Here is a 27,778-nt window from a genome sequence, read left to right as displayed (position 1 = left end):
TCCTTTTCCTTTATAGAGATGGACAATGGAAGCATCCTTGAACTCCTGGGGGAAATCTTGCCATATAATCCTGAAGATTTCAGTCAGCTTCTGTATGAGCAGTATTCTCCCTCCTTGCCTTGTAGATCTGAGCTGGGATGGAATCAGCACCAGGCACTTTGCTACATGACAGGAGCCTAATGGCATTCAACCTCTCTTCTTCAGTTGGAAGTTCAGCTAGAGAAGGACTGACTTCAAACTGAGGCAAACAGTCAATGGCTTCAGCATTGGTTGATGATGCTCTGTTGAGAACACTATGGTAGTGTTCAGCCCACCTCTCCAGGATTATGTCCCTATCACTCATCAGGGGGCTCCATCAGTGCCGAGTAAGTGAGATGCACCAGAGGTCTCTGGCCCATAAATAGTCTTCAGGGCTGCTTTGTGTTGTTGTTACCGGCTTAAAACTGAATCTCGTATGTCTTCTTACTGGGCCAAGAAGTCTGATTCTCTTTAAGCTTTGCTTGCACTTTACTTTTGATGGAGTTGAGCACTGCTTTCTTAGAGACTGATAAACTGTCCTACTGGTAAGCCCAGTACAGTTCTTGGGGGTTTTTTGTTTGTTTTTATTTTTTTCATTTAGCAGCTTCTGGATTTCCCCATCATTTTCGTCAAATTAATCCTAATGTTTGCAAGTGTTCTGGCCCACATGGGCAAATGCAGTGCCATACACCAAATCTCTGAAAGCTGCCCACTCCTCTTCTGCTCCATTGTTGCAATGTGCTAACTCAGCTTTTCCTCCAGATCAGCAATAAACTGTTCATTGACTGGATGTTGAGTCTTCTGTAGTCATCTTACCTTGGGGCCCCTGCTTTTGCTGAATGGGAATGTTTAGCTTGGAGAGAATAAGTTTATGATCAGTCCAGCATGCTGGCCACACATTGCCTTTGTCACTCTCGTATCCTGTCTGTCTCTTCTCCTTACAATGAGACTATTAAACGTCAATGGTTGCTGTGAGAGTGCATCCACAATATTTTGTTGTGTTTAGATAAACAGAAGCCACTGTCGGTGATGAGAGGGTCATGAGTCACACCAAGTCTTCAGTCGTACCTGGCCATTGCTGTTGCTGTTTCCAATTCTGTTCCTCCCATGGACAATCTCTGTGCCAGATAGTCTGTGCTTACTCTGGCATTAAAGTCACCCACAATTACAAGATGGTCCTTTTTTGGCACACTGATGATAAGAGCCTCCAGGTCTTCATAAAATTTTTCTTTGACCTCATCAGGGGTGGTCATGGTGGAAGCATACACACAACGATGGTGGCATGGCACTTTCCTCCAAGTGGCAATTATACTGTCATGAGCCAGTCATGCACTCCTCCTAGGAGGCATACAAGCTTGCTGACTAGATTAGCTCTGACTGCAAAACGTAAACCAGCTTCAAGGCACTCCTCATCACAGCGGCCACTCCAGAAAAACCATGTATCCACCTCTGACTTTGGAACTCAAAACAAGAGCTGTTCTTCAGGTATATTGGATTTCATGTTGTCTATGAGCGAGCACAAATTCCATGTACCAATGGTGAGTGGAATCATATCTGCTTTTGCATTCAATCTATTGCAATATATTGTTTTAGTTTAAGCATAAGAAGAAAATTCAACCTCATACAGATATGTAGATAGAAAAGGAAAGAGTATTTTAATGGTCTTTTTTAGATAACTGTGAATATACTTCTTTGATATTACACCAAAACTCAACAAGTGGTAGGTTCTTAAAGGCCAGCTTCAGTGTGGAAGCTGAAACCATATTATTGAGCTTTTCATATTCTATTATATTAAAACCCACCAGTCTATCTTGCACTTTAAATAGATCTTTTACCTGTGCATGATTTTGTAACATCATGCATTCATCATCTGTTCACCAACTTATGCAACTCTTCCAAAAGAATGCCACATTTCATTATACAATATAAAAAAAAAATCACATCCATTAATATAACATTACCAATCCCATAATCAAAATCCTTAAGTATTCTGAAGCTATTAAGCTCACAGTGGTAAATACAAGTTTTCCAAAATTCTAATTTTCACTTGAAGGCTTATATTTTATCATTGGCAACAAATACTGTCACAGTTGTTTTTTTCTTGAAGTGACAGGCTCACTTTGTTCTAGAAAATGTCTGCCAAATACTCAAGTCTGAATAACCAAGTTTGTCTATTGGTACTTCTTTCAAGTAAAAGTGGTGTTCCGTGGAAAAAAAGAAAAGTGCTAGTTCAGCTCATGAGTCAAACAACTGTACAAAGGCTTTTCCTCCAGACAACCAATTGTCCGCTAGTATACAGCCCTAGTGCTCTATGCACACTTCTATCATGATATAGAATATTAAAAAGACATGTACTCAAGAGTCAAGATTTAATAAAATTAATAGTCTGCATTGCTTCACCAAAGAAATTCTTAAATAAAAATGGTATTTTTTTAAAAAACTGCTAATATATGGTAGTGAAGAATGCACTGACTACCAGAACAGTTTGGTGCCACTACCTGGAATCTTGCTAATGTGTCAGCAGTTTTACCCACCACTATTTTTGTATTATCAGTGTAAAATTTCTACATAGCTGTACCAGGATAAACCATGAGATTCTCAAAAGTTATTCAACATTCTGAATATTTCAGTACCATTTGTGTTTGCTGCCTAGCATTCACACAAAAGATATCTGCTGATATCAAACAAATATAAGCAAAACAACAAGCCTAGCCCCATCCACAGATTCATCCATTTGCTAGGCAAAAGTACAATTCTGGGGATGACCTATTAACTCAGTCTTCATGTTTGCAGCTAAATCTTTAATTCACAAGTTATGTAGCCTCTGGAAAGCCCCACTGTACCCATGTGAGAGAATGAGAGTAGAAAAGGTAAGTAACTATAGCTTTGACCTCACATATCCCCTGAAAGAATCTCAGGGACCTCTAAATAGTATGTCTTAAAGTGAAAAAGGCAGATTTATGTGACACTATTGAGGCAACATCACAGTATATAAGTCATGATATTAAAAGGCAGGACTATGAAAATATATTCCAATTCCTCAAAATAATATTACATTTCATATGTATGCCTAGGCCAAGCTTCCAACCGTTCAGCGATCTTATTATCGATATCAAATGAAGGAAGTAAACAAGATGGCTGACTGAGTAGAAGTAGACAGCTTAGTTCTACCCTGCAACCCTGACACCAACAAAAAATTTTAAATCATAAAAGAAATCCAATGAGAAACTAGTGATTTCTGTCATACCAGAACTACACCAAAAAAATCAGCCAAAAACTGACAGGCAGTAGAAAACAGGTTCTCCAAAAGATTCAGTACAGGCATACCTAATTTTATTAAACGTCTCAGGTATCACATTTTTAACAAATGAAGGTTTCTGGCAACCCTGAGCTGACCAAGTCTATTGGTGCCATTTTCCCAACAGCATGTGCTCCCTCATATCTCTGTGTCAAATTTTGATAATATTATTATATCTGTTATGGTGACCTATGATCAGTGATCTTTGATGTTACTGCTATAATTGTTTTGGGGTACTAAGAACCATGCCCATGTAAGACAGCAAACTTAATCAATAAATGTTGTGTGTGTTCTGACTGCTCCACCAACCAGCCATTCCCCCATCTCTCTCCCTCTCCTCAGGCCTTCCTATTCCCTGAGACACAATAATATTGAAATTAGGCCAACTAATAACCCTACAATGGCCTCTAAACGTTCAAGTGAAAGGAAGAGACAACAATATAGCAAATTTCATTGTTTTCTTATTTTAAGAAATTGCCACAGCCACTGTCAACCTTCAGCAACCTTCACCCTGAATAGTCACAAGCCAGCAATATCAGGACAAGACCTCCAGCAGCAAAAAGATTACAACTTGCTAAAGGCTCAGATGATGATTAGCATTTTTTTAGCAATCAAGTCTTTTATAATTAGGGTATGTACATTGTTTTTTCAAGACATAATACTATTACACAATTAATAAATCATAATATAGTGTAAACATAATATTTATATGCACCGGGAAACCAAAAAATTTGTGTGACTTGCTTTATTGCAATATTAGGTTTACTGTTGTGGTCTGGAACAAACCAGCAATATCTCCAATATATGCCTATGCTCCCATTCAAACAGGCCTGTAGCCTTCTAGCCCCACCACATGTAGCCTGCAAGGCCCTTTACGTAGAGAAAGTAAGAGCAGAGGATTCACTGGAGAAGGCAAAATAGCTTGGAACCAGGAGTAGAATCCAGGAACCACAGTGCTCAGAGTGAGGCAGCCCCAGAAGCTGGGGCCCTGAGTTCCGTAACATTAAGCCCTGGGACAACAAAGAAAGTCCTGAACATCCAGTACTCTGAACCTCAAAGATCCAGGAGGGTCTGAGTGCAGGAGGTAGAGGTCAGTGTAGAAACCCAGTGACCCTGGTTAAGACCAAACAGTGCTAACCGCTCCACCAAAAGTGGAAGACAAGGCAGAGCTTGATGACCTGGACCAAAGACCAAATTCAGAAACTAAATAAAGCTGTAGAGATGAATAAACAGATGATGTAAAATTACTATTAAGAATTATAGCCAACAGGGCAGCTAGGTGGCACAGTGGATAGAACACCAGCCCTGAAGGCAGGAAGACCTGAGTTCAAATCTGGCCTCAGACACATAACTCTCACTAGCTGTGTGATCCTGGGCAAGTCACTTAACCCCACTGCCTAGTTAAGAAAAAAAAAAGAAAAAAAGAATTATAGCCAAAAATCCAACTTAAGAGAGAATAAACCCCTTAACAACTGTAGGTAGAGACTTAAAGGAAAAATGAACATTCCACAAGGACTATATGCATATCTTAAAGAAATTAAGAAATAAAAATTTAAATAAAAGCTCTGGAGAAAAGAATTAAAAAGAGGACAAACAGCCTTTTTTCACTTGACCACTGATGTAAATCCCAGTCTATGTTCAGATGTCAGGTCTTCTACTTGCTACCTCATGTTCAGGAGCTAGTCGTTTAAAAGTTCTCTGAGTCTTTTCTGCAAAATGGGGGGGTAATAATGTAATAGCAATATAAAGTAGTAGTAAAAACTAATGGGGAAGCTAACCTATATATGGGAGAGAAGGAGGCTAAGAAGGCCATTTTGATTTGAAAGTTATAGTAAAAATAAGTAGAGCCACAGGGGAGTAGAATGACACATGGTCTCCAGTAGCAATGGTAGTATTGATTTGATTATGGGCAGATGAGCAGAGACTAAAGTGGAACTAAGGGTACATAGAAGGGGGATTAGCCTTGGTGAAAAAAAAGATACTTGTGGCATAATGTGGATGATTATGCTAAGAAATTTTGAGGAATGGATGAAGGGGGGCTGGGGGCGTTCATGTTGGATGTCCTATAAGGCTAGGTCATCTGTTGTAAGTGCCAGTACCTTTGCCAAGATAATCCCATAATGGGTCATGAAGAGTCAGATAAGACTCAACTCAACAACAACAGCAACACTACCACAATGATTGTGCGAATAACGAAAGAAAGATCTGAAGTTACATAACAACTTTATAGAAATCAAAACTAGCTCAGTTTCAAGATTTTTCTCCACTAATCAGTACTGGAGCAGAAGGGACAGAGAAACCCAATGGCAACCCTTTTATTAAAGTACTTTTTTTAAATTAAAATCTATTTTTTCTCCTTCCCCACTTTCTTCCTCCTGCACTCCCCACCCCACTGGGGGGGGGAAAAACTCCTCTTAACAAATATACACAGTAAAGCAAAATAAATTCCCTTACTGGCCATGCTCAAAAATCATGTCTCATTCTGCATCCTGAATCCATCATTTCTGTGTCAGAAGATGGATAACATGGCTCCTTATTTGGAATTGGGGATAGTCACTGTATTGATCGTAGTTCTTACAACTTACAAAGTTGTTTGTCTTTAAGTCTTCAAAATTGTTTGTCTTTATATATCTTATACCATAAATTGTTCTTCTGGTTCTGTTAACTTTACTCTGCATTGGTTCACATAAGTCTTTTCTTGTCTCTCTGAAATGTTTTCTATTTCCTCATGTCTTATATCACTAATGTTCTATCACATTCAGATAATACAATTTGTTCATCTATTCCCCAGTTGATGGGCATCTCCTTAGTTTCCAATTTTTTGCTGCCATGAAAAAAGAGCAGCTATAGATATTTTTGTACATATAGTGCCCATTCCTATTTCTTTGCTCACTGCTGGGTACAAGACCTGTGGTGATTTAGCTGGGTCAAAAAGGTATGTATGCATTGTTTACTAACTTTTTGTGGATAATTCCAAACTGTTTTCCAGAATGGTTGTATCCACTCACAGGTGCACCAATAGTGCATTAATGTGCCTGTTTTTCCCCAGACCCTCCAACATTTGTCATTTTCCTTTTCTGTTATCTTTGCCAAGTTGATGGGTGTGAGATAGAACCTCAGAATTACTTTGATTCGCATTCCTCTAATTACTAGGAATTTGGAGCATTTTTTTCACATGGCTATAACTAAGCCTGAGTTTCTTCTTTTGAGAACTGCTTTATACTCTTTATACTGTTTCTACTCTTAGACCATTTATTTATCTATTGGGAAATGGCTCTCTTATTCTTTAGAATTTGAGTTAGTTCTTTACATGTCTTAAAAATGAGACCTTTATCAGGGAAACTTGCTATAAAGACTCTTCCCAGTTAATTGTTTCCCTTTTAATCTTAGTTTTATTATATCTTTTTCTGTAAAGTCTTTCTAACTTTATGTAAGCAAAACTATCCATTTTATCTTCTGAGAGGTTTATTTAAAAACATTTTTTTTCAGGGCATAAGAGAAGGAGGGGAGAGATAGAAGGGAAGGCAGATTAGGGAAAAGAGTATTTGGAATGCATGCCATCAGGGTGGGGGAGGTACAATATGGGAAGAAAATCTGGAACTCAAAATCTTGCGGAAGTAAATGTTGAAAACTAAAAGTAAACTAATTAATAAAAATAAAATTAAAATTAAAAAAAATTTTCCCCACTACTTCCCCTTATATCATTTTTGACAGTGGCCCCTGTAGCACCATGCCAAAGCATAAGCAGATGATCCTGGTCCTTAATTTACCTGTATTTCTCAAGTTTAAAGGACTTTTCTCACACACACACACACACACACACACACACACACACACACACACACACACACACACACACACAAAAACCACACACAAAACAACGGGAACTGAAAGTTGCAAAAATCAGAAAGAGTAAGTTTGGTCCCAAAGAACACATATGAGAAGACACCTCCCCCCCACCCCACTCATTTGCAAAGGCTGTGGTCCACAGGTATGAATCACTGCATAAAATGTCAGTTTTCAATTTGCTGATCAGTTTTGCTGAACCTTTTTTCTCTTCTTCCTCTTTAAAAAATGTTCTTTGTTATAAGCAATATCTCTCTTGAAGAGAGACAGAGAATACAGGGGAAAATCTAAGCAAGGTAAAAATAAAAATATCAATAAAAAAAATCTTTTTAAACTATAAAGATCCTGTCACAGAGACAGAATACAAAATTTTAAGCTTTGAAACCTAGACAAAAAAAAAGTTTTAGAGTGAAGACAACAGTACCTCATCAATACCATCTGAGGCCAAACAGTGGAATTACTGATCCACAGTCAACTATAAGTACTTCATTAATGCTACTGCCTTTTGACTACCATCCAAAATTGGAACAGACAGAGCTTATTTTTCAGATGATTTTTGGTCCAAATATTTCAGATAGAGTCTGAGTAGGAAGAAACAAAACCTAATATACTGATTAATTTCAAACTGTGGTGTGTATTTGAAATGCTCAATGAAAACAATAAAAAGTTTTGCACGGAAACTTGCAAAACCATTCCACTGAATATATTTAAACCAGATAGTCCTAAACACAAATTCATACTGTTTTACTCAATGACACTGAAACAAAAAAGAATGAGTTCTATTTTGAGCTGAATGCATGACTTCCTATTATTCCACAGCTGGCTCTATCTCCCCGCCTGGTCAGTAGTCACTTAACAACAGCCCAGGGCCCAAAATCATCTAGGGCTATATCAAGGTGGGCTATGAGTACATTAAAGCATAAGCTGAACAAATCAGAACCTCTTTTTCTCCTCTTCCCACAGATTCCCTTAGACACTGTAGAGTACCTGCTCAGGCCCAAAAAGAGAATCAAAAGATCACAGAATGTACATCTGGAAGGGATCTCTAGTCTAGCACCTTGATTTTTCAGTTGAGGAAAAAAGCCAACAGGGTACAAGTGGCTTCTATAATCTTACATAATTCAGTTTAAATCAACAGGAATGTATTGTCTACTATCCTCTAATGCCCCTTCCAGTTCTAAATCTATTGCCCTACCTGCCAGACACAATACTAGGCTCCAGGAATACAAAGACAAAAACAATAAAATGTTCCTTGCCCACAAGGAACTTATGTATACTGAGACAAGATACATCCATCATTAAGTAAATATGAAAAATAAATACAAAGTAACTGAAGAAAGCTCTAACCACTAGGAGAATTTAATAAAGGCCTCTTACGGTGCTGATGACTGTTGTCCATCACTCTCAAAGAGGACCAAAAATGATATCATCATGTTAAAGTCAAGTTACAATGTATCTGATGGTAGCTGATCAGACCAACACAAGCTCAAAAGGCTCTACCACAGGTCAGGCACAAATAGTCCATGTGAATATTTAGAGTTGGTTCTCTTGTAGGAAATGGCACTTGAGCTGAGCTGAAAGAAGTTAGGTGGTCCACAAGGCACAGGTGAGGAGGTAGAGCATTCCAGGCACAGAAGAAACCCTGAGCAAAAGCACCAAGGCAGGAGACAGGACATCATACATGGGGATCAGTAGGTTGACTAACTGGTAGGAATACAGCAAATAGTACATGAGTAGGAGTGTTGTATAATCATCTTGGCATTAAGTAGCAGGGGCAGGATACAAACCCAGGTTCTTTGATTCCAAATCCATTGTCCCACTTACCTAAACTGTCACTTTTAAATAAAGTATTCCCAAACAGGGACCCACCTAGGGAGCCAAGACAGCTGGCGCAATGGCTGGACTGCTTAGACTGGAGTCAAGAAGACCTAAGTTCAAATCCAGCCTCAAACACTTACTAGCTGTGTGACCCTGGGCAAGTCACTTAACCCCAACTGCCTTAAAAAAAATTAATAAAGACAAGTATTGAGATTGTGTCTCATGGCATAATGCCAATTCCATTAAAACCACCTAAACTCACACTGTTCAAGAAAAAAAAATCATTGATATCCTTTTATTTAAAAAGGGGGAGGGGAGGAGAAAGATAAACAAAAAGGCAGGTTAGAAAAACAATAATACAATAACTACAAAAGTGTAAATGGAAAGAACCACCACCACAAAGAAAAGAAAAGAAAAAAATGAATGCTGCAAAATTATAAGTAACAAACGGCCCCAAAGAAGAGATATAAGAAGACAATCTCTCTGCCTCCTCTCCCTTTCTTTTACAGAGGTAAAGAATCCACAGGTGTGGGACATTACATATGTCAGGTTTTGCAATGCACTGATCAGTTTTGCTGAATTTTTTTCTTTTCCAAAAAAAATTCTTTGTTATAAGGGATGGCATTCTGGGAGTAGTAAGGGGTAAGTAATGGGGAAAATTAGGTAATATAAAAACAATCTACTGACAGATTTTTATTTTTGAAAAGAAAATGGTCATTTGAACCCAAGAGTAACATGCAAGGAAGAAAGCTGTTTACTTGATGCAAGTGGGAATTTAAATTTCAGATTAAGAAAAATTTGGTATAAACTTCTAGATAACTTGTTTCCTAAAAACAAAACCCACTATTATTGTAGCACTTCCAACTGCATTATTTAAAGCTGAATCCGAGTACAAAAGTATTCCAAGACCACCTATTCATCCCTTAACAGATAAAGAACTGCTCAATAATTCCAACAAATCGTCAATTCTATTAAAGGAAACTCATCATCTCCCAAGATGGCCTATTCAACTTTGGGATAACTTTAGTTGTTAGGAATTTTTCCTTATATTACACCCAAATCCATCTCTGCAATTTCCACCTAATGTTCCTACTTTGACTCACAGGGGTCAAACAGAATGAATGAATCTAATCTCATCACGATATCATCCTTCCATATGATGTTTCCCAAATTTTTTTTCTCTAGTTCTTTCTTCTGGCTAGGTAATCTGTTAATTTTTATTTTTGTTTCTGACTCCACTGATCTTCATTTAAATCAACATTATGCTTCCCTCCTTGCCCCCCAGCTTTAGTTACTAAATATCCTCACATGAGTCTATCTCCTTAACATTCAGTGTTACTTTACACCATCACTCTCTTTTATCTAGTTTATTCTTTTTTCAGTAAGGTGTACCCTACTAGAACTAATTCCAATTATGGATGCCATCCCACCAAGTCTCAGTAATACTTGTCAGGCCCAAGTTGCCTCCTTGAATAAGGTCTCTCACACCTCTGGTACCCACAAACAGGTCATCTTTGTTGAATCTGAAGCCCCGGATATTATTGCTCATTCTTTTTTGTATTGTTTCTGTGAATTTCTGAACTATATTGCTATTTTCTCCCTACATTATAATTACTATTTAAGGTAAAAATGTGGTACATTTAGGCAGTTTTCTTTCCCCTTCCTTTTTCAGTGGCTAAATCCATTCTGATTAAATATACAAGGCTCCAAGCAAATATATTTTTAGTGGGTACTGTTCTCCTTGGTCAAGAATTCATCATTCCTACATTTGAGTTGTGGACCAGAAATCTAAATTCTATTTTCAGACACTATCTTCCTAACCAGCTGTTCATTTCCCAAATCTTCCTCTCTCATTTGAAGCCCTTGCCTTCAAACAGGCAGTTCTCAAGAGAAGAAAATGAGGTTATCTAAAGCCATATGGGAGGGAAATGCTTTTAAAAAACACTAATAATTAGATAAATGCATAATTAAAGTAATTCTGAGATTCTACCTCACACCCAACAGATTGGCAAAAATGACAAAAAAGGAAAACGACAAATGTTGGAAGGGATGAAAGGAAACGGGCACAAACACACTGTATCTAGTGGACATGTGAATGGATATAACCATTCTGGAAAGCAATTTAGAATTATACATAAAAAATTACTAGGCAGTGACCTCTGATCAACCATATCACTGCTGTACCAAAAGAGATTTAAAAAAAAATAGAACCCATGAGTATATCCATCAATTGGAAAGTGTGGTATGTGGTATATGATAAAATACCCACTGTGCTTTAAGAAATGAAGAAGATATAATGTGAAAATATGTTTAATAGGAATGTATATGTATAGCCTATATCAGATTGATCACTGTCTTGGGGAGGCAGGGAGGGAAGGAGGAAGGTGGAGAAAAATTTAAAACTCAAAAAGCTTATGGAAATGATTATTGATAATTCAAAATAATTTTAAAAAATAAAGAAATGAAGAAAATAAATGATTTCAAAAAAAATACAAAAAGACATATGAAAAGTGAAATAACCACACCCAAAATAATAATTTATATTACAAAAACAATTTTGAAAACTCTGATAATCTGATGAAGAATGAAATGAGGAGAACCAGGAAAACAATTTATACAATAACAACACTATAGACAACTTTCAATATGGTACAACAACCTCAATGGGTGGTGGAGGTGCAGAAGGAAATGAATTTGATCTCAAAATTTTTTTAAATGCATGTTAGAAATAAATTATAATTTTTAAAGGGAAAAGACATGTTTATATTTGTAAATAAACAAAAAAAGACAAACCACTTTGAAAGCTGTAAGAACTATGATCAATACAATGACCATATTAAGATTCCTAAGGACTGATGATAAAATATACTATCCAATGTCTTACAGAAGTTATCAATTTAGTGTACAAAATGAGATGTATCTACACATATACACATTTGTATATAGTCAATGAGGAAATGTTTTGCTTGACTGTGTATTGTTACAAGAAAATTTGTTTTTCTTTCCTCCTTTTCAATGGGACAAAGTGAAAGGGAGAAAAAATAGATGTGTATTATTTTTTTTCCAAATTTTAAGTAGTTAGAGGGTGCTAGACATCTGGAGCATTGCATATTTTTTCAAATGAATGCACTGAGTAGTTAAGTTTTGCTTAAACTGTTTTATTTTGTTACAAGAGACTTCTCACAGAGTGTGGGGAGGGGGGAGTGATCTGTAAATGTCTGTAATATTAAAACAAAATATGGGGCAGCTAGGTGGCAAAGTGGATAGAGCACCCTCCCTGGATTTGGGAGGACCTGAGTTCAAATCCAGCCTCAGACACATAACACTTACTAGCTATGTGACCCTAGGCAAGTCACTTAACCCTATTGCCAAGCCCAAAAAACAAAACAAAGCAAAACAAAACATGTCATTAAAGCTAAAAAAATAAATCAGTAGCAATGATAAAAAAAATTTACATGTTTCTTGCCATGTTTCATGGCTCATTTCTGGAGGCTTCCATGAAGGCTGAAGGGTCCTTCTGGGAGTACCCTACAGCCTTCATGGAAACCTCCAGAAATGAGTTTAGCTGTTAAGTCCTGGGAGTTTCTCCACTGCTCTCAGACACAAACCCAGACAAGAAAGAGAACCTCTCTATTACTCCTCAGCAGGAAGTCTTCTGACCACCATGATAATCTAGTCTTCCTCAGACCCAAACTGAATAATCTCTCTCATAATGACATCAGTAAATCCACATCATCATTCCTTAGAACAGAAGCAGCTGCTTTCTCCTCACAGAGTCTACAGGAAAACCGTTTTATTTGTCACTTAGCTCAAGGTGTTCATGTCTCTTCTTTTCCTTTTCTCCTCAGTATCAAAATCTTCCCCTCTCCAAAACTTCTTCGCAGGTCAGGATTCCTTCATGCCTCTCCAGAGCCTTTTTCACAGTTGTTTATAACTTCTCTCCTCACTACCACATTTAAAAAGAACACTTCATTCATTTACCTTCTCTTCTAGGAGGGAGGCCAGTCTCTTATGTTGAACACAGAGAGCAATTTACTTGGCCATGGCAAAAAGAGAGCCATTACACTCTATGCAAGGCACTGCATAATTCTCCTTGCCCTTGGAAACAAGATTCTCAGTCTTTAATTAGAAGTCCTGGCACTTACAAACAGCACAATAGGATAAGGTAGAGGAAACAAATGGGAAAGAACTAGAGAAAAGAAAGGGGTGATTTTGGAAGGGACATTTTTATGATCTTCAATCTTTTGTAATTAGAAAGTTAAGTCAATAAAAGTTTTCCTTAAATCAAATCAAACATTCATCACAAGGGCACTATGCTTGTTGGGGAGGGTGGACAGGGAAAAAAATAAATATAAGCAAAACTCAATCTCTGCCCTCAAGGAGACTGTAACCTGAAATGAGAACTAAAATAACATGGTTCCTTTATATTATTAGTGAACCAACATAATTTCTAAAAGCTATGAGCAAAGCACTTTCCAAATATTTCTCTGATCCACAACTCTGGGAAGCAGGTGCTATTATTATCCCCATTTTATAGATAAGGAAACTGAAACAGACAGGATTAAATGACTTGCCCCAGGGTCACAGAGCTAGAAATGTCTGAGGAAGGAGTGAACTCAGGTCTTTCTGACTATAGGTCTAGCATCATCCACTTTACCACCTATCTTCCCAATGAAAGTGCTTGTTAAAATTATCTCCAACACAACCATACCTTCACCTTTAGAGAGAGGGGGAGGGGGAGGGGGAGAGAGAGGGAGGGAGAGAGAGAGGGAGAGAGAGAGAGAGCGCGCGCGCTGGCGAGAGCGCGCGCGCTGGCAAGAGCGCTATGCAAGCTCTCAACTTCTCTCCCCCTTAGGTTATGTTGGTCCCCTGAAGCAGTTAAAATTGAATGGTATGTACAGCTGTACAGGTGCTACTGAAAAATCCCCACCACACCTACCAGCACAGCTACCCTTTCTCCTCAACCCCTCAAAACTTTGTGGCTGTAAACAGGTGCACCTCAGAAGGTGGGCTCCAAGTTCCAGGACAGTAACTGACAAATAAGAAACCTATCAGCACTTCTTCAGTTTGGGGAGAATTGTCACATAGCAGGCATGGATGAACTGCCTTTACATTATATTTCCCTCAAAACTAACCATTCTTCCCTACTTCTATCAAAGGTATAGTGTTATCCTCAACTCCTCACTTTCACTCTTCCTCTCATGGGTAAGCATTTGCCAAGTCTTGCCATTTCTAGTACCAAAACATCTCTCATATCTGTTCCCTTCTTTCCAGTTACAAAGCTACCATCTAGTAAAGACGTCATCACTTCTCAGCTGGTCTCCTAATGGTCTTCTTATCTCAAGAATTTCTAATGAAAAGCTATAATGTTCACTAATTATTATGACCTATCATTTGACAGTTGTACAAAGAAAAAAGAAAGAAATTTACCTATGTAGTACTACATGTACTGAATTATTTAATTAACTAGTAATAAGCTATTAAAATTATGTCTGCCCTAGCCTCCTGGAAATATATAATGATTTTTTGGAACTAACAAAGCATGGCGGGGGCAGGCCCCCCCACCCCTGCAAGATGGCAGAGTAAAGGCAGGGCCTCACCTAAGCTCTCTCACAAGCCCCTCCAAATACCTTTTTAACTCTAGGGGCTTAGATTCTTATAATCTAACCACTACTCAGATTCTTATAATCTAGCCAATAGTTTACTAATGTTCAGACTCCTTAAGAGTGCCCAGTATGATGGATGTTCTAATAAACCTTGTCTTTGGCTGAAAAAAAACAAAACAAAACACAAAAATATGCCAAAGAGATCATACAAATGGAAAAAGGACACACACGTACAAAAATATTTGTAGCAGCTCTTTTTGTGGTGGCAAACAATTGGAAATTGCGGGGATGCCCATCAGCTGTGGAATGGCTAAACAAATTGTGGTATACGAATGTAATGGAATACTATTGTGCTATAAAAAATGATGAACAAGTTGACTTTAGAAAAACCAGGAAAGACTTGTATGGTCTGATGCTGTGAAGTGAGCAGAACTAAGAGAACTTTGTAATGTGTGATGACTAACTTTGAGACTCATCTCTGAGCAATGCAAGGATCCAAGACATCTCCAAAGGCCCTGTGATGGAAAATGCTATCCACATCCAAAGACAGAACTATGGAGACTGAATGCAGATCGAAGCATACTATTTGCTATTTTTTTTCTTCTGTTGAGTTTTGTTTCCTCTTTCTGGTGGTTCCTCCTACTGGTTTTAATTCTTACAACATCACTAATGTGAAAATGTTTAATAGGAATGTATATGTATAGAAAAAAAAGAGACAAGTAGAGGAAAATCTGGTAAGAGAAATAAGAGTGATGCAAGAAAATCACGAAAAATGAGTCAACAGCTTGGTAAAAGCAGACTCAAAAAAATGCTTTAGAAAATAACACCTTAAAAAACAGACTAGTCCAAATGGTAAAAGAGGTCCAAAAAGCCAATGAGGAGAAGAATACCTTAAAAAGCAGAACTGGCCATATGGAAAAGGAGGTCCAAAAGCTCAATGAAGAAAACAATTTCTTAAAAATTAGAATGGGGCAAATGGAAGCTAATGACTTTATGAGAAACCAAGAAACAATAAAACAAAACCAAAAGAATAAAAAATAGAAGACAATGTGAAATATCTCACTGGAAAAACAACTGACCTGGAAAACAGATCCAGGAGAGATAATTTAAAAATTACTGGATTACCCGAAAGCGATGGTGAAAAAAAGAGCCTAAACATCATCTTTCAAGAAATTATCAAGGAAAACTGCCCTGATATTCTACAACAAGAGGGTAAAATAGAAATTAAAAGAATCCACCAATCACCTCCTAAAAGAGATCCCAAAACGAAAACTGCCAGGAATATTACAGCCAAATTCTTGAGCTCCCAGGTCAAGGAGAAAATATTGCAAGCAGCCAGAAAGAAACAATTCAAGTATCATGGAGCCACAATCAGGATAACAGAAGATTTAGCAGCTTCTGCATTAAAGAATTGGAGGGCTTAGAATATGATATTCCAGAGGGCAAAGAAGCTAAGATTACAACCAAGACTCACCTACCCAGCAAAACTGAGTATGATCCATGAGGGGAAAAAATGAGAATTCAATGAGATAGAGGAATTTCAAGCATTCTTGAGAAAAGACCAGAGCTGAATAGAAAATTTGACTTTCAAATATAAGACGCAGAAAGCATAAAAAATTAAATAGGAATGAGAAATCATAAAAGAATTATTAAAGTTAAACTGTTTACACTGCTACAGGGGACATTTGTAACTCATAAGACCTTTCTCATTACTAGAGCAGTTAGATGGAACATGTATGTAGATATAGGGCACAGGTATGAGTTGAATATTAAGGGATAGTACATATAAAATAAAATTAAAGGGTGAGAGAGGAATATACTGGGAGAAAGAGAAAGGGAGAAATAAAATGGGGTAAATTATCTCACATAAAAGAGGCAAAAAAACCCAACTTTTACAGTGGAGGGGAAGATGGGGGAGATGAGGAAAAGTGAGTAAATCTTACACTTATCAGAATTGGCTCAAAGAGGGAATAACACACACACCCAATTTGGTATAGAAATCTATCTTAACCTACAGGAAAGTAGGGGAGAAGGGGATAAGAGAAGGGAGGGGTAAGAGAAGGGAGGGGTGATAGAAGGGAGGGCATATTGGAGGAGGGTAGTCAGAAGAAAAATACTTTTAAAGAGGGACAGGTGAAAGGGGAGAGAGAATAAAATAAAGGGGAGAAGAACAGGCTATGTTTTCTTTCACAACATGACTATTATGGAAGTGTTTTGCATGACTATACATGTATAACCTACATTGAACTGCTTATCTTCTCAATGAGGTGGGTGGGCTGGGGAGGGAGGAAGGAAAAGAATTTGGAACTCAAAGTTTTAAAAATGAATGTTAAAAATTGTTTCTCCACATAACTAGGGGAAAATAAAATACTAAATGAAAAAGAATAACAAAGCATATTAATAACACTACTCTCATAGTGCTTGGACTTAGGGCCTATTTTTAAAGAAAGATAGAAGGAAACAATAATTTATTAAGTGCCTACAATATGCTAAGCACTTTACAATATTATCCAATTTGATCCTCACAACAACCCTGGAAGGTAGGTACTAATTATTATTCCCATTTTAATTTAGGAAACGGATTGACAGAAGTTAAAGTGACTTGAGGCCAGATTTGAACTCCAGTCTTCTTGACTAGAGACCCAGTACTCTACTGCACTAACTCAATGTCTAGTAAAGGCAAAAAACAATTTTTTTTGCTCCATTAATAAACACTTAGAAATTTTAAATGCTTTTAATTTCACCTTTACCTTTCTAATTTCTATGTTTTACAATGTAAATAACATTAATATGGTAATACATTCTATATTTAAAAAACAAAAAAAATTTACTGATAACTGGAAAGACCACAGATTTGGAGTAGATCATTATAATGACTCTACTCTGACGCAAAAAGTCAAGTATAATTCTCAAATTCAAGAAGCAGACGCATTTCTGCCTCCAAGGGGGTACTGCAATTTTCACAAGAAAAGGATCAGTGATTGTTTGCCCTTTGGATTCCTCTGGTTGTTAAAGGTCCTAGAACTTATTGAAATGTTCCTATTTTCTAGCCTCAAAGGCCTTAGAACTGGAAATGGAATGGACAATGGCAATAATATGCCTCATATTCCTGCGCTTGGGCAGCTAGGTAGTGGTGCAGTCTCACGGCCCAGTCTAGAGTCAAGAAGACCTGCGTTCCAATTTGGCTTCGAACACTTACTAGCTGTGTGACCCTGGGCAAGTCACTCAGTCTCCTCAACTGTAAACTGAGCTGGAGAAAGAAATGGCAAATGACTCCAATATCTTTATCAAGAAAACCCAAACAGGCTCATGAAGAAAGAGTAGGACATGACTGAAATGACTGAACAGCAACAATATCACTGTACTTATTTAAAGGCTCGGCAAACAAAAGTGTTTCTTAGTGTTTTAGAGTAGGAAAAACCTGATCCTCTGAACTCAACATCTACAAAAGGGGCTAAAAGAAAACTTATTTATCAAAATGAATTTCATGTAACAAACTACATTTTAGCTGTATTAGTATTTTTATAACCTAAAAATCATAACTGAATTGCCATTAATTTGGAAAATATGGGACAGAAAACAAAGACAAAATAAAACATAATTATGTAGTGAAGTAGGCTAGAAGATTATTTAAAGTTAATTCTGAAGGAAAGCCATTAATAAATATGTGAATGTGAATAAAAATGAGAAGAAAGAAACAAAACAGTTTTCAAATGTTATAAACTGAAATACACATTCCCAAATAAGACAAATTAAAGTTCCACGGGGCAACAGTTATATCCAAAAGAAATATTCAATTTTTAAAATTTAGCTCCCTTTTTCTCAGAGTACTCTTTGTATCTGTTTGACAAGCAAGCATCAACAGGGGGAAAAAAACTTCTGATTTACTACATTGTTGGAGTCTAGCTTCTGTTTCAGATTGTTGTCTGCTCATAAACTGATAAAGAATGAAGAAATACTAGATTTCTTAAAAATTTAGCAGCTTATTGCTCCACTTTTTATAATTGTATTAAGAAATGTGTTGTCTGAATAGGTTATACTTTCAAATTTAGCATACCAAATATTGGGTTAAATGAATATTCCCCCAACATTATACATTTAAGTACAAATCAACTTAGACTTAAAAGAGGGCAGCTAGGTGCGTAGTAGATAGAGCACCGGCTCTGGAGTCCAGAGGGACTGACTTCAAATTCGGTCTCATACTAAACACTTGATGCTAACTCTGTGACCCTGGGCAAGTCACTTAAACCCAATTGCCTTGCCAAAAAAACAAAAAAATTTTTTAAAAACTTAGACATAAAGCATTCTTGTGTCTGTTTTTTAAAAAATATACATTGAATATTTCAATTGCACCAAAAATTTCCCTTCGCCATCCTTTCTCTCTATATTATGTCCACTTCCCACCCATCCCCACCTCCCCCAGGGGAAAAAAGAGGAAACTCCTCTCCTTCCCCTACCCCCATGGCTTCAAATTTCACATTCCTAGGACATGGTATAAAATGACACATTGCACACTCAGTTTCACATCATTTTGAGCTTAACTGCTTTAGCAGGAGTTTTATTTTGTTTTGTTAAGACATGGCAGCTGACTGCACATAAAAGTTACTATATTTACACCTTTAGAAAACTCTCAAGTATGGATTACAAATCCTTTATTAATAAGTAATAATCAATGTGAAACATTCATCCAAAAGCAACAAAGATAATGTGTCAATCACTTTCAGTTCCATTTCCTATCTCTCATTAACAAATAACTTAAAAGCTTGGTTTGCTAAGAATTTAAATTTAGGTTTTTTTTAAACTATGTAAGTAAACCACATGCTCTCAAGAAGCAGAAAGTGGGCGTATCTGACTGAAAAGAAAATAAGTTTTCCTAAATTCACAATTCAGATTCAATAAACACCATAGTCCTTCAAAGCTTAGCTCAGTTGCCATCTCCTACAAGAGGACTTTATGCATGCCAAGCTACTTTATATATATATTTGTATTTATATCTGTGTATGGAGTTATTTTCCCCCAACTAGAACGTCAGTTCTAGGGGGCAGTAACTATCTTGTCTACATAACCCAGAACCTAGTATAATTCCTTCATATAGTAGTAGCTTAACAAATGTTTGCTGGACAGAACTGAATTCATTTTATTAAGCACCTACATTATATAAACACTATCAAGAACAAGGGAAAACAGTTTAAAGAAAACCCTGGCTTCAAGTGGTTTATAGGTAAAAGAAGATATGACATTCACAAATACCAAACAAAATCCTCAATGAAATACCATTTCTTACTGAAGTGAATTGAAATTATCTTCTCTCTCAAATACAACTTAATTCCCATGTTTATTGATTCCAAAACTCGAGTGCCAACTACATAGATGGGTCTGTGGGTAGAGAACATATGAAATAGGCTATCTTATGGCATGAGACAGGTACAACCTACACATATGACTATAAATAAAAATACAGAATACAAAGGTACAAAAGAGTTACACAGGACTACAGAAGTTCAAACTGTTAACATGACATCCAAGTGGAAGTACACAGGAGGCATTTGGAAATACATGTCCAGAGATCAGGTTAGGTTGAGACTGAATATAAAATATTTGGGTGTCATCTTCATAAGGTGAGAGTTGAAGCCCCACAGAAGTGAGTAGATGAGTCAACCATACATTAACAAAATAGAAAAAGAGGATTAATGAAGTGAATATGCATTTTTTTTAAACAGAAAGACAACAAACAAGCAAACCTAAAATAAGCACAAAAGAGGAGGCATTTAAAAATAGAGGAAAGACTGGTAAATTGAAAATAAAAAAACTCATAGAAACAACACATAAAAACTAAAAGCCACTTCTTTAAAAAAGACTAATAAAATTGACAAATTTTTAGCTAATCTGATTTTTAAAAGAGGGTAGAAAATCAAATCAATTAAAAAAAAGACAAATGGGCAGGGTGAAATCACAGCAAAAAGAATCAGAAAAATACTGTACACAGTTACATGCTAACAAAAGTGAGAATTAAAGGAATACCTTCAAAAATACCAAATACCCAAACTATCAGAAGACCAGGGACAGCAATCAGGAATTATGCCCAAAAAATTATAAAATTGTGTATACTCTTTGACCCATCAACAACATCATTAGATCTGTTTTCCAAGGTGATAAGGAATAAAGGAAAAGAACCTATCTATATATGGTCCAAAATATTTATAGCAGCTATCGTTGAAGTGGCAAAGAACTGGAAATTGAGGGGATGCCCATCAATTGGGGAATGACTAGACAAGTTGTATTATATGATTGTGATGGAATACTAGTGCTGTAAGAAATGATTAGCTGGTTGATTTTAGAAAAACATGGAAAGACTTGGATGAAATAAAAAGCAAAGTGAGCAGAACTAAGAGAAAGCTGTTTACAATAACAGCAATATTGTTCAAAGCATAACTGTGAACAACCAAATTATTCTGAGCACTATAAATATTCAAATCAACTATAAAGCACCTATGAAGGAAGATGCTGTTTACCTCCAAAGAAAGAACTGAAAAACAGAAGTATGCATAGATGGTTTTACCCATATTTATAAATGTGTCAAATGGTAGCCTTTTCTCTAGTGTAGGGTGGAGAGGAGGAAGAGAGACAGTTTGGAACTTAAAAGCGTAACAAAAAAATTGGAAGGGGAAAAAAAAAAAGAATGCCAGTTTGAGATCTTAACCCAATCTCAGTAAAGGAAATTGATCTATAGCTGCAAAGGAATGAAGGGGGGGAAATTCCTGATCTTGATAGATTCACAGGAGAATTCTATAAATCTTTTAAAGAACAATTAGCACCAGTACTTCACAAATTATTCTCAAGAATTGAGAAAGCACTCTCCCAGAAATGTTTTATGAGACAAATATAGTTCTACTACCTAGACTAGAAAAAGATAAAACATAGAAGGAAAATTATAGGCCAATATCATTAATGAATGATGACTCAAACATTTTAAACAAAATCCTGTCAAACAGACTACAGTGATTTATCCAAGAAATCATTCATTATGATCAAGTGGGATTTATATTAGGGATGTGAGGATGGTTCAGCATTAGGAAAATAATCAACACAATTTATCACATAAAAAACCAAATGATTTAAAACCACATGGTCATTCTCAACAGATGAAGAAAAAACCTTAAAAGTACAGAATTCTCTTATGCTAAAAACTCTGTTTATGAAGTATAGGCATAGAGGGATCATTTGTAATATCTCGAAAAGTATCTAAAACCAAAGTAAGTACCAAATACAATGGGAATACACTAGAATCTTTCCCAATAAATATTAGAGTGAAGCAAGGATGCCCATTGTGTCCACTATTATTTTATGTAGTTCTGGAAATGCTAAGAACACCAATAAGCTAAGACACAGAAAATAAAGGCATTAAAGTTAGGTAAAGAGATAAAACTATTCTTTTTTGCTGATGACAAGAGGGTATACTTGTAAAATCCGAGGGAATAAGCAAGAACACTAATTGAGACAATTAACAGCTACAGCAAACTTGGAGACTACAAAATAAACTCTCAAAAATCAACCGCATTTCTATATAATAATAAGATCCAGGGGCAGCTAGTTGGCACAGGGAATAGAGCACCGGCAGTGGAGTCAGGAGGACCTGCGTTCAAATGCAGCCTGAGACACATAACACTAACTAGCTGGGTGACTCTGGGCAAGTCACTTAAACCCAATTGCCTCACTCCCTCCAAAAAAAAGAAAAATAATAATAATAATAATAATAACAAGACCCAAGAAGTAAAAATTGAAAGGGAGACCCCATTCAAATAACTATAAAATGGATAAAATATCCAGACTGACCTGCACATGTTTTTAGACCTTTTTAATATATCGATCAGTTTGTGCTGACTTTTTTCCCCCCTCTTTAAAAAAATACTATTTGTTATTGGGATGGCTCTCTGGGAGGGGGTAGGGAAGAAGGAAGAATACTGAAGATGACTATGATCATGTAAGAAATAGGAAACATGAATAAAAACTTATTTTTTTAAAGAAAATAAAAAATAAAGCGCCTGGTGCATTAAAAAAAAAGTAACCATGAGATTTGGATCAAAGAGAAAACTGAGAAAAATAGTCCTGAAGAACACCAATATTTAAGGATTTCAAAAGAAGATCCAAGAAAATCAGAAGTGCAACAGTTAAAAAGGAAGAAAATCAGGAGGGTAACAGATTATGGAAGTTACAAAGTAGGAGGCAGACAACAACTCAGCTAGAGCTTTATGATTTTACAAAGCACCTTCCTCAAAACAACCCTTGGAGGTAGCTAGTATAAAGATTATTCCTACTAGAGATAAGGAAATTGAGGTACAAGAAGGTTAAAATTAATTCCAAGGTTACCTTAGTTGGTAAATAGCATCGAAAGTACCTGAAGCCCAGTTTTTCCAACAATAGCACTCCTTATACTTCTAGGGAGGAAGCTGGACATTAGAAAGCTCCTCCCCAGTCTCCTACAATTTAAGGAGGGCACAGGGAAAATTCACCTTAGCATTTCTCACCCTATAAATCTCCAGAGCCTCATTATTCTGCAAGATGAAATCAACTCTACAACTCACACCTCTCAAATCATTTCCTCCCATCCTAGCTGCACAGGATTTCATCATGCTCTTTTACCCTCTCCCCCCCCACCCCCTATCCTTCTCTCTTTTCAGCTTCTTTTTTTTTTTTTTGCATTGTCTTCCCCCACTCAGTTGTGAGCTCCTGGAGAGCAGGGATTATTTTATGACTTTCTTTGTCTCCCTAACTCTTAGTAAATTAAGTAGGTACTTAATGTTTATTGACTGTTATTGATTACTGACAATACCAAAGGTTTCTCCAATAACAATTTGCATATGTATAACATATTAAAGCACTTTAGAATTACAAAGTACTTCAACATACATTATAATAACTCATAATAATAGCTAAGGTTTGCAAATCATATTACTCTTTACCTCATTTGATCCTCACAATAAACCAATGAGACAGGAAACATTACCATCCCTATTTTACAGGTGGAAAAACAGGTACAGAGAGGTTAAGTGACTTGTCCAGGGTCACATAGCTATTAAGTGTCTGAGGCAAGATTCCAGACTTTATCTCCAGCACTCTATCCACTGGGTCCACCTAACTGCATGTTGTTAGAGTCAAACATAAAGCCTGACCAGATCATTCCAATCCTTTTCTGAAGCCTCAGAAGTACCTTCCCAGAACTAAGTACGGTACTTCTTATTCAAACCACTCATTTTGGCACTTAACCATATAGTGTGTTACATAAATGGTTGTATATTTGTTTTATTCTCTTCCAATAAGATTATGGGTTCCTTATAGAGAGGGACCATGTTTTAATTTTCTTTTTTATTGTGAACTTAATCACCAACAAACATTAACATTTCAATATATGATGTACTTCCATGCACAGGGCAATAAAAATCTATGATAGGAACTGAATTTGCCTCTATCCTAATTCAAAAAAGCCTCATCAATACAGAAAACAATGCTTTATTTTTTTGCTTGAAAAATAACATCTTACTGTCCAGCCCTATCCTTACCCTGTTCATTTTTCCTATGAATTCATGTAATTCAATCATATTTTAGGTGCACTTCACAAAGCAGTGTATCTTATCACCACATACTTATATAGCATACTTACATGCCACTTAACTCATATAGCACACATATGAGGCTCTGGTTCCCCAACACATGACAAACCCTAAAAGGGCCTAAACATTTATGAATTGCTAAGAGGCCAAACCAAATACCAGGAGCAGCTCAACTCAGAAACTGTTGTTAGGGGGTCCACTAGCCTCTCAGCTACTCTTTTCTAATACCTCACTTTCACCTGCCACTTCATTCCCAATCCCATCTTTCTCCCAAACCTCAAAGTTTAATGTCTTTTTAAGTCCGTAACAGATGACACAGCCACAGACTCCAAACTGCTCCCCAACTCCATAACCATCTGGTCACTTTCTTGGCCCCAGTCCAAGATGATAAAACTAGAAGACTGTGAAAGCTAAGAGGTGGTTCTCAAGACCTGACATAAGCAATCCAAACCACTATAAAAATGCAATTATGGGCACAGCAGATAGAGCACCGGCCCTGGAGTGAGGAGGACCTGAGTTCATATCCGGAAGTCAGACACTTGATAATTACTAGCTGTGTGACCCTGGTCAAGTCACTTAACCCCACTGCCTAGCCAAAAAGAGAAAAAAATTGCAATTATGACAAATTCTACCTTTATATTCTTAGTACAATATACCTAAAACAGAAGATTAATTCAACTATTTCTAAACATCATTCATTCAGACTATCAAAGAGTAGAACCTCGAGCATTTCCGTGGAGCTCTCCATTACCTAGGCTGAGAATTCTCCTCATACATCCTCTCTTTCCCTTCCTTAAAAAGGCTGATGGTCTGTTTAGTTTTCTTCATCAGATTTTCCATGAATACCCTGAAATACTCATTTTCTCCAAGTGTCTCCATTCTCCCCTCGTATCTTGACAAGATTGTTCGAAGATGCTGGTAGGTATCTGGTAGCAGGTCTAATATATAAGGAGGACTATTCTTTAGAGCCAGCTTTGGATTCTGACACAAACGCACCACCTGGAACAAATTGAAAAGGAAAAGTATGTAAAAATCAAGGACAGTTTCAAACTTCTGATTTAATGGTTAACTATGACTAATTATCTGAAAACCAAGGAGGATATTCCAGAAATGCATTAAATGGTCTATATTTAAGCTCTTTGTACATCACTAACTGAATAACTTAAGAAAATGTTCTTTATATACCAAGCAAACATAAAGAGTCAATAAAAATGAGCAACAGAATCTTCAACAATTCAAAAACTGCAATTCCTCAGTGTTAGGTACGCCCTCCACCAACAAATTTCCTTAGCAGACTAATGCATGAGTTGCTATGGTAAATCTAACACTACTGGCTGTGTGACCATAGGGAGGTCACTTAACCTTTCAGTGCTCAGAAGAGAAAGTGTAGACCTTCATTGGTGGAGAGTTTCCTCACTCAGGAGCTCCCTATACCAATGAAATCACAGGTCTAGCTCCTATCGCTATGAATGGAACTTACCTTACCATTTTCCCCTGGTTTTTGTTAGTACTATATAGAGATGCTGATGATTTTTTTCTATTTTTATTTTGCATATAGTTATTTTACTGAAACCAATCAATCTCATTTTTTTAGCTGATTTTCAGGGGTTTTCTAAGGATACCATCATGTCATCTGCAAATAGGGATAATTTTACCTCCTTACCAATATTTATACTTATAATTTGCTTATCTGACATTATTGCTATAGCTAGCATTTCTAAAACTATGTCAAATAATAGTGGATAGAGAAGCCATCTTTTCTTTACACCAGTTTGCACTGGGAAAGTTTCTAGTGTTTCTCCATTGCAACAATGCTAGCTCATGGACTTTGTAATAACCTCCTAACTTGCCTTCCTATCTACAGTTCTTCACCCTTCAATCTATCCATCACACCACTACCAGAAGGATCTTCCCAATGCATGTCCTCTTCTCTTCTCTCTTTAAACTACTTCACACAGTGAAATCGTCAGCTCCCATGGATTCAATTATCATCTCTATGCAGATGATTCTCATATCTACTTATCAAATCCAAACCTCCCTGCTGACATCCAGTCTCATATCTTCAACTGCCCACTAGACATCTTCAATTGGAAGTCCTGTTGACATCTTAAACTCAACATGTCCAAACTGAACTCATTATCTTTCCCCCAGAACCTTCCCTACAATCCGAACTTCCGTGTTAATATTGAGAGTACCACCATCCTCCCAGTCACCCAGACTCACAACTTATGTGTCATTCTTGACTCCTCACTCTCTCTTAACCCCTACCATATCCAATCTGTTGCCAAGGACTACTAATTTATATCTTTATAACACATCTTGCATATGCCCCCTCATCTCTTGTAACATTGCTACCACGCTGGTATAGGCTCTCACACCTGAACTATGGCAGTAGCCTACTAGTGGGTTTCCCTGACAAAAGTCTCCCTACTCCTTTCCATCCTCAGCTACCAAAGTGATCTTTCTAAAGCACATCTGACCACGTCACCTCCCTACTTAATAAAATCCAGTGGTACCCATTCCTACTGAAAACATTAGAGAGCATAGGAATAAATGGAGTCTTTCTTTCTCAATCATCTACCTAATACCTTCAGCAAGCATCATACGTAATGGGGACAAGCTAGAAGCATCTCCAATAAGATTGGGGGGGTGAAACAAGGATGTCCATTATCACCACTGTTGTTCAATATGATACTGGAAAAGTTAGCTTTAGCAATAAGAGAAGAAAAAGAAATTGAAGGTATTAAAATAGGCAAAGAAGAAACAAAGCTATCACTCCTTGTAGATGATATCATGATATACATAGAGAATCCTAGAGAATGAAGTAAAAAACTACCTGAAATAATAAACAGCTTTAGCAAAGCTGCAGGCTATAAAATAAACCCACATAAATCATCAGCATTTCTATATATTACCAACAAAGCCCAACAGCAAGAGATAGAAAGAGAAATTCCATTTAAAGTTACTGTAGACATTATGAAATATTTGAGTTAATCTACCAAAACAAACCCAAGAACTATATGAACACAATTATAAAAACATTTTCACACAAAGTCAGATCTAAATAACTGGAAAAACATCAGCTGCTCATGGGTAGGCCAAGCTAATATAATAAAAACGACAATTCTACCTAAGCTAATTTACTTATTCAGTGCCATACCAATCAAACTACCAAAAAATTATTTTATAGAGTTAGAAAAATAATAACAAGATTCATTTGGAAACAAAAGGTCCAGAATATCAAGGAACTAATGAAAAGAAATGCAGGGGAAGGCGGCCTAGCTGTTCCAGATCTTAAATTGTGTTATAAAGCAACAATCATCAAAACTGCTTGGTTCTGGCTAAGAAATAAGAGTGGTGGGTCAATGGAATAGGTTAGGTATACAAGACACAGTAGTCAATGACTATGGTCATCTACTATTTGATAAACCCAAAAACCTCAGCTTCTGGGATAAGAACTCACTATTTGACAAAAACTGCTGGGAAAACTGAAAAAGAGTATGGCAGAAACTAGGCACAGACCAAAATCACATACCATATACCAAAATAAAGTCAAAATGGGTTCACGATTTAGATATAAAGGC

General features: G+C 36.8%; 1 protein-coding gene across 1 annotated transcript in view; it reads right to left on the bottom strand.

The window, feature by feature from the left end:
* CBL (Cbl proto-oncogene) overlaps positions 1–27,778 on the bottom strand; it is a 92,740-nt gene that overhangs the window by 48,767 nt on the left and 16,195 nt on the right. Inside the window, exon 2 of the mRNA XM_020984828.2 lies at positions 24,946–25,193. Coding sequence (XP_020840487.1) covers positions 24,946–25,193 — 248 coding nt within the window. The remainder of the gene's footprint in view (positions 1–24,945; positions 25,194–27,778) is intronic.

Source organism: Phascolarctos cinereus, unplaced genomic scaffold, assembly GCF_003287225.1.
Source record: "Phascolarctos cinereus isolate Bilbo 61053 unplaced genomic scaffold, phaCin_HiC Scaffold_726;HRSCAF=1367, whole genome shotgun sequence".
Lineage (NCBI taxonomy): Eukaryota > Metazoa > Chordata > Mammalia > Diprotodontia > Phascolarctidae > Phascolarctos > Phascolarctos cinereus.
The sequence above is the reverse complement of the archived record's forward strand: the minus strand, read 5'-3'. Positions and strand labels throughout refer to the sequence as shown.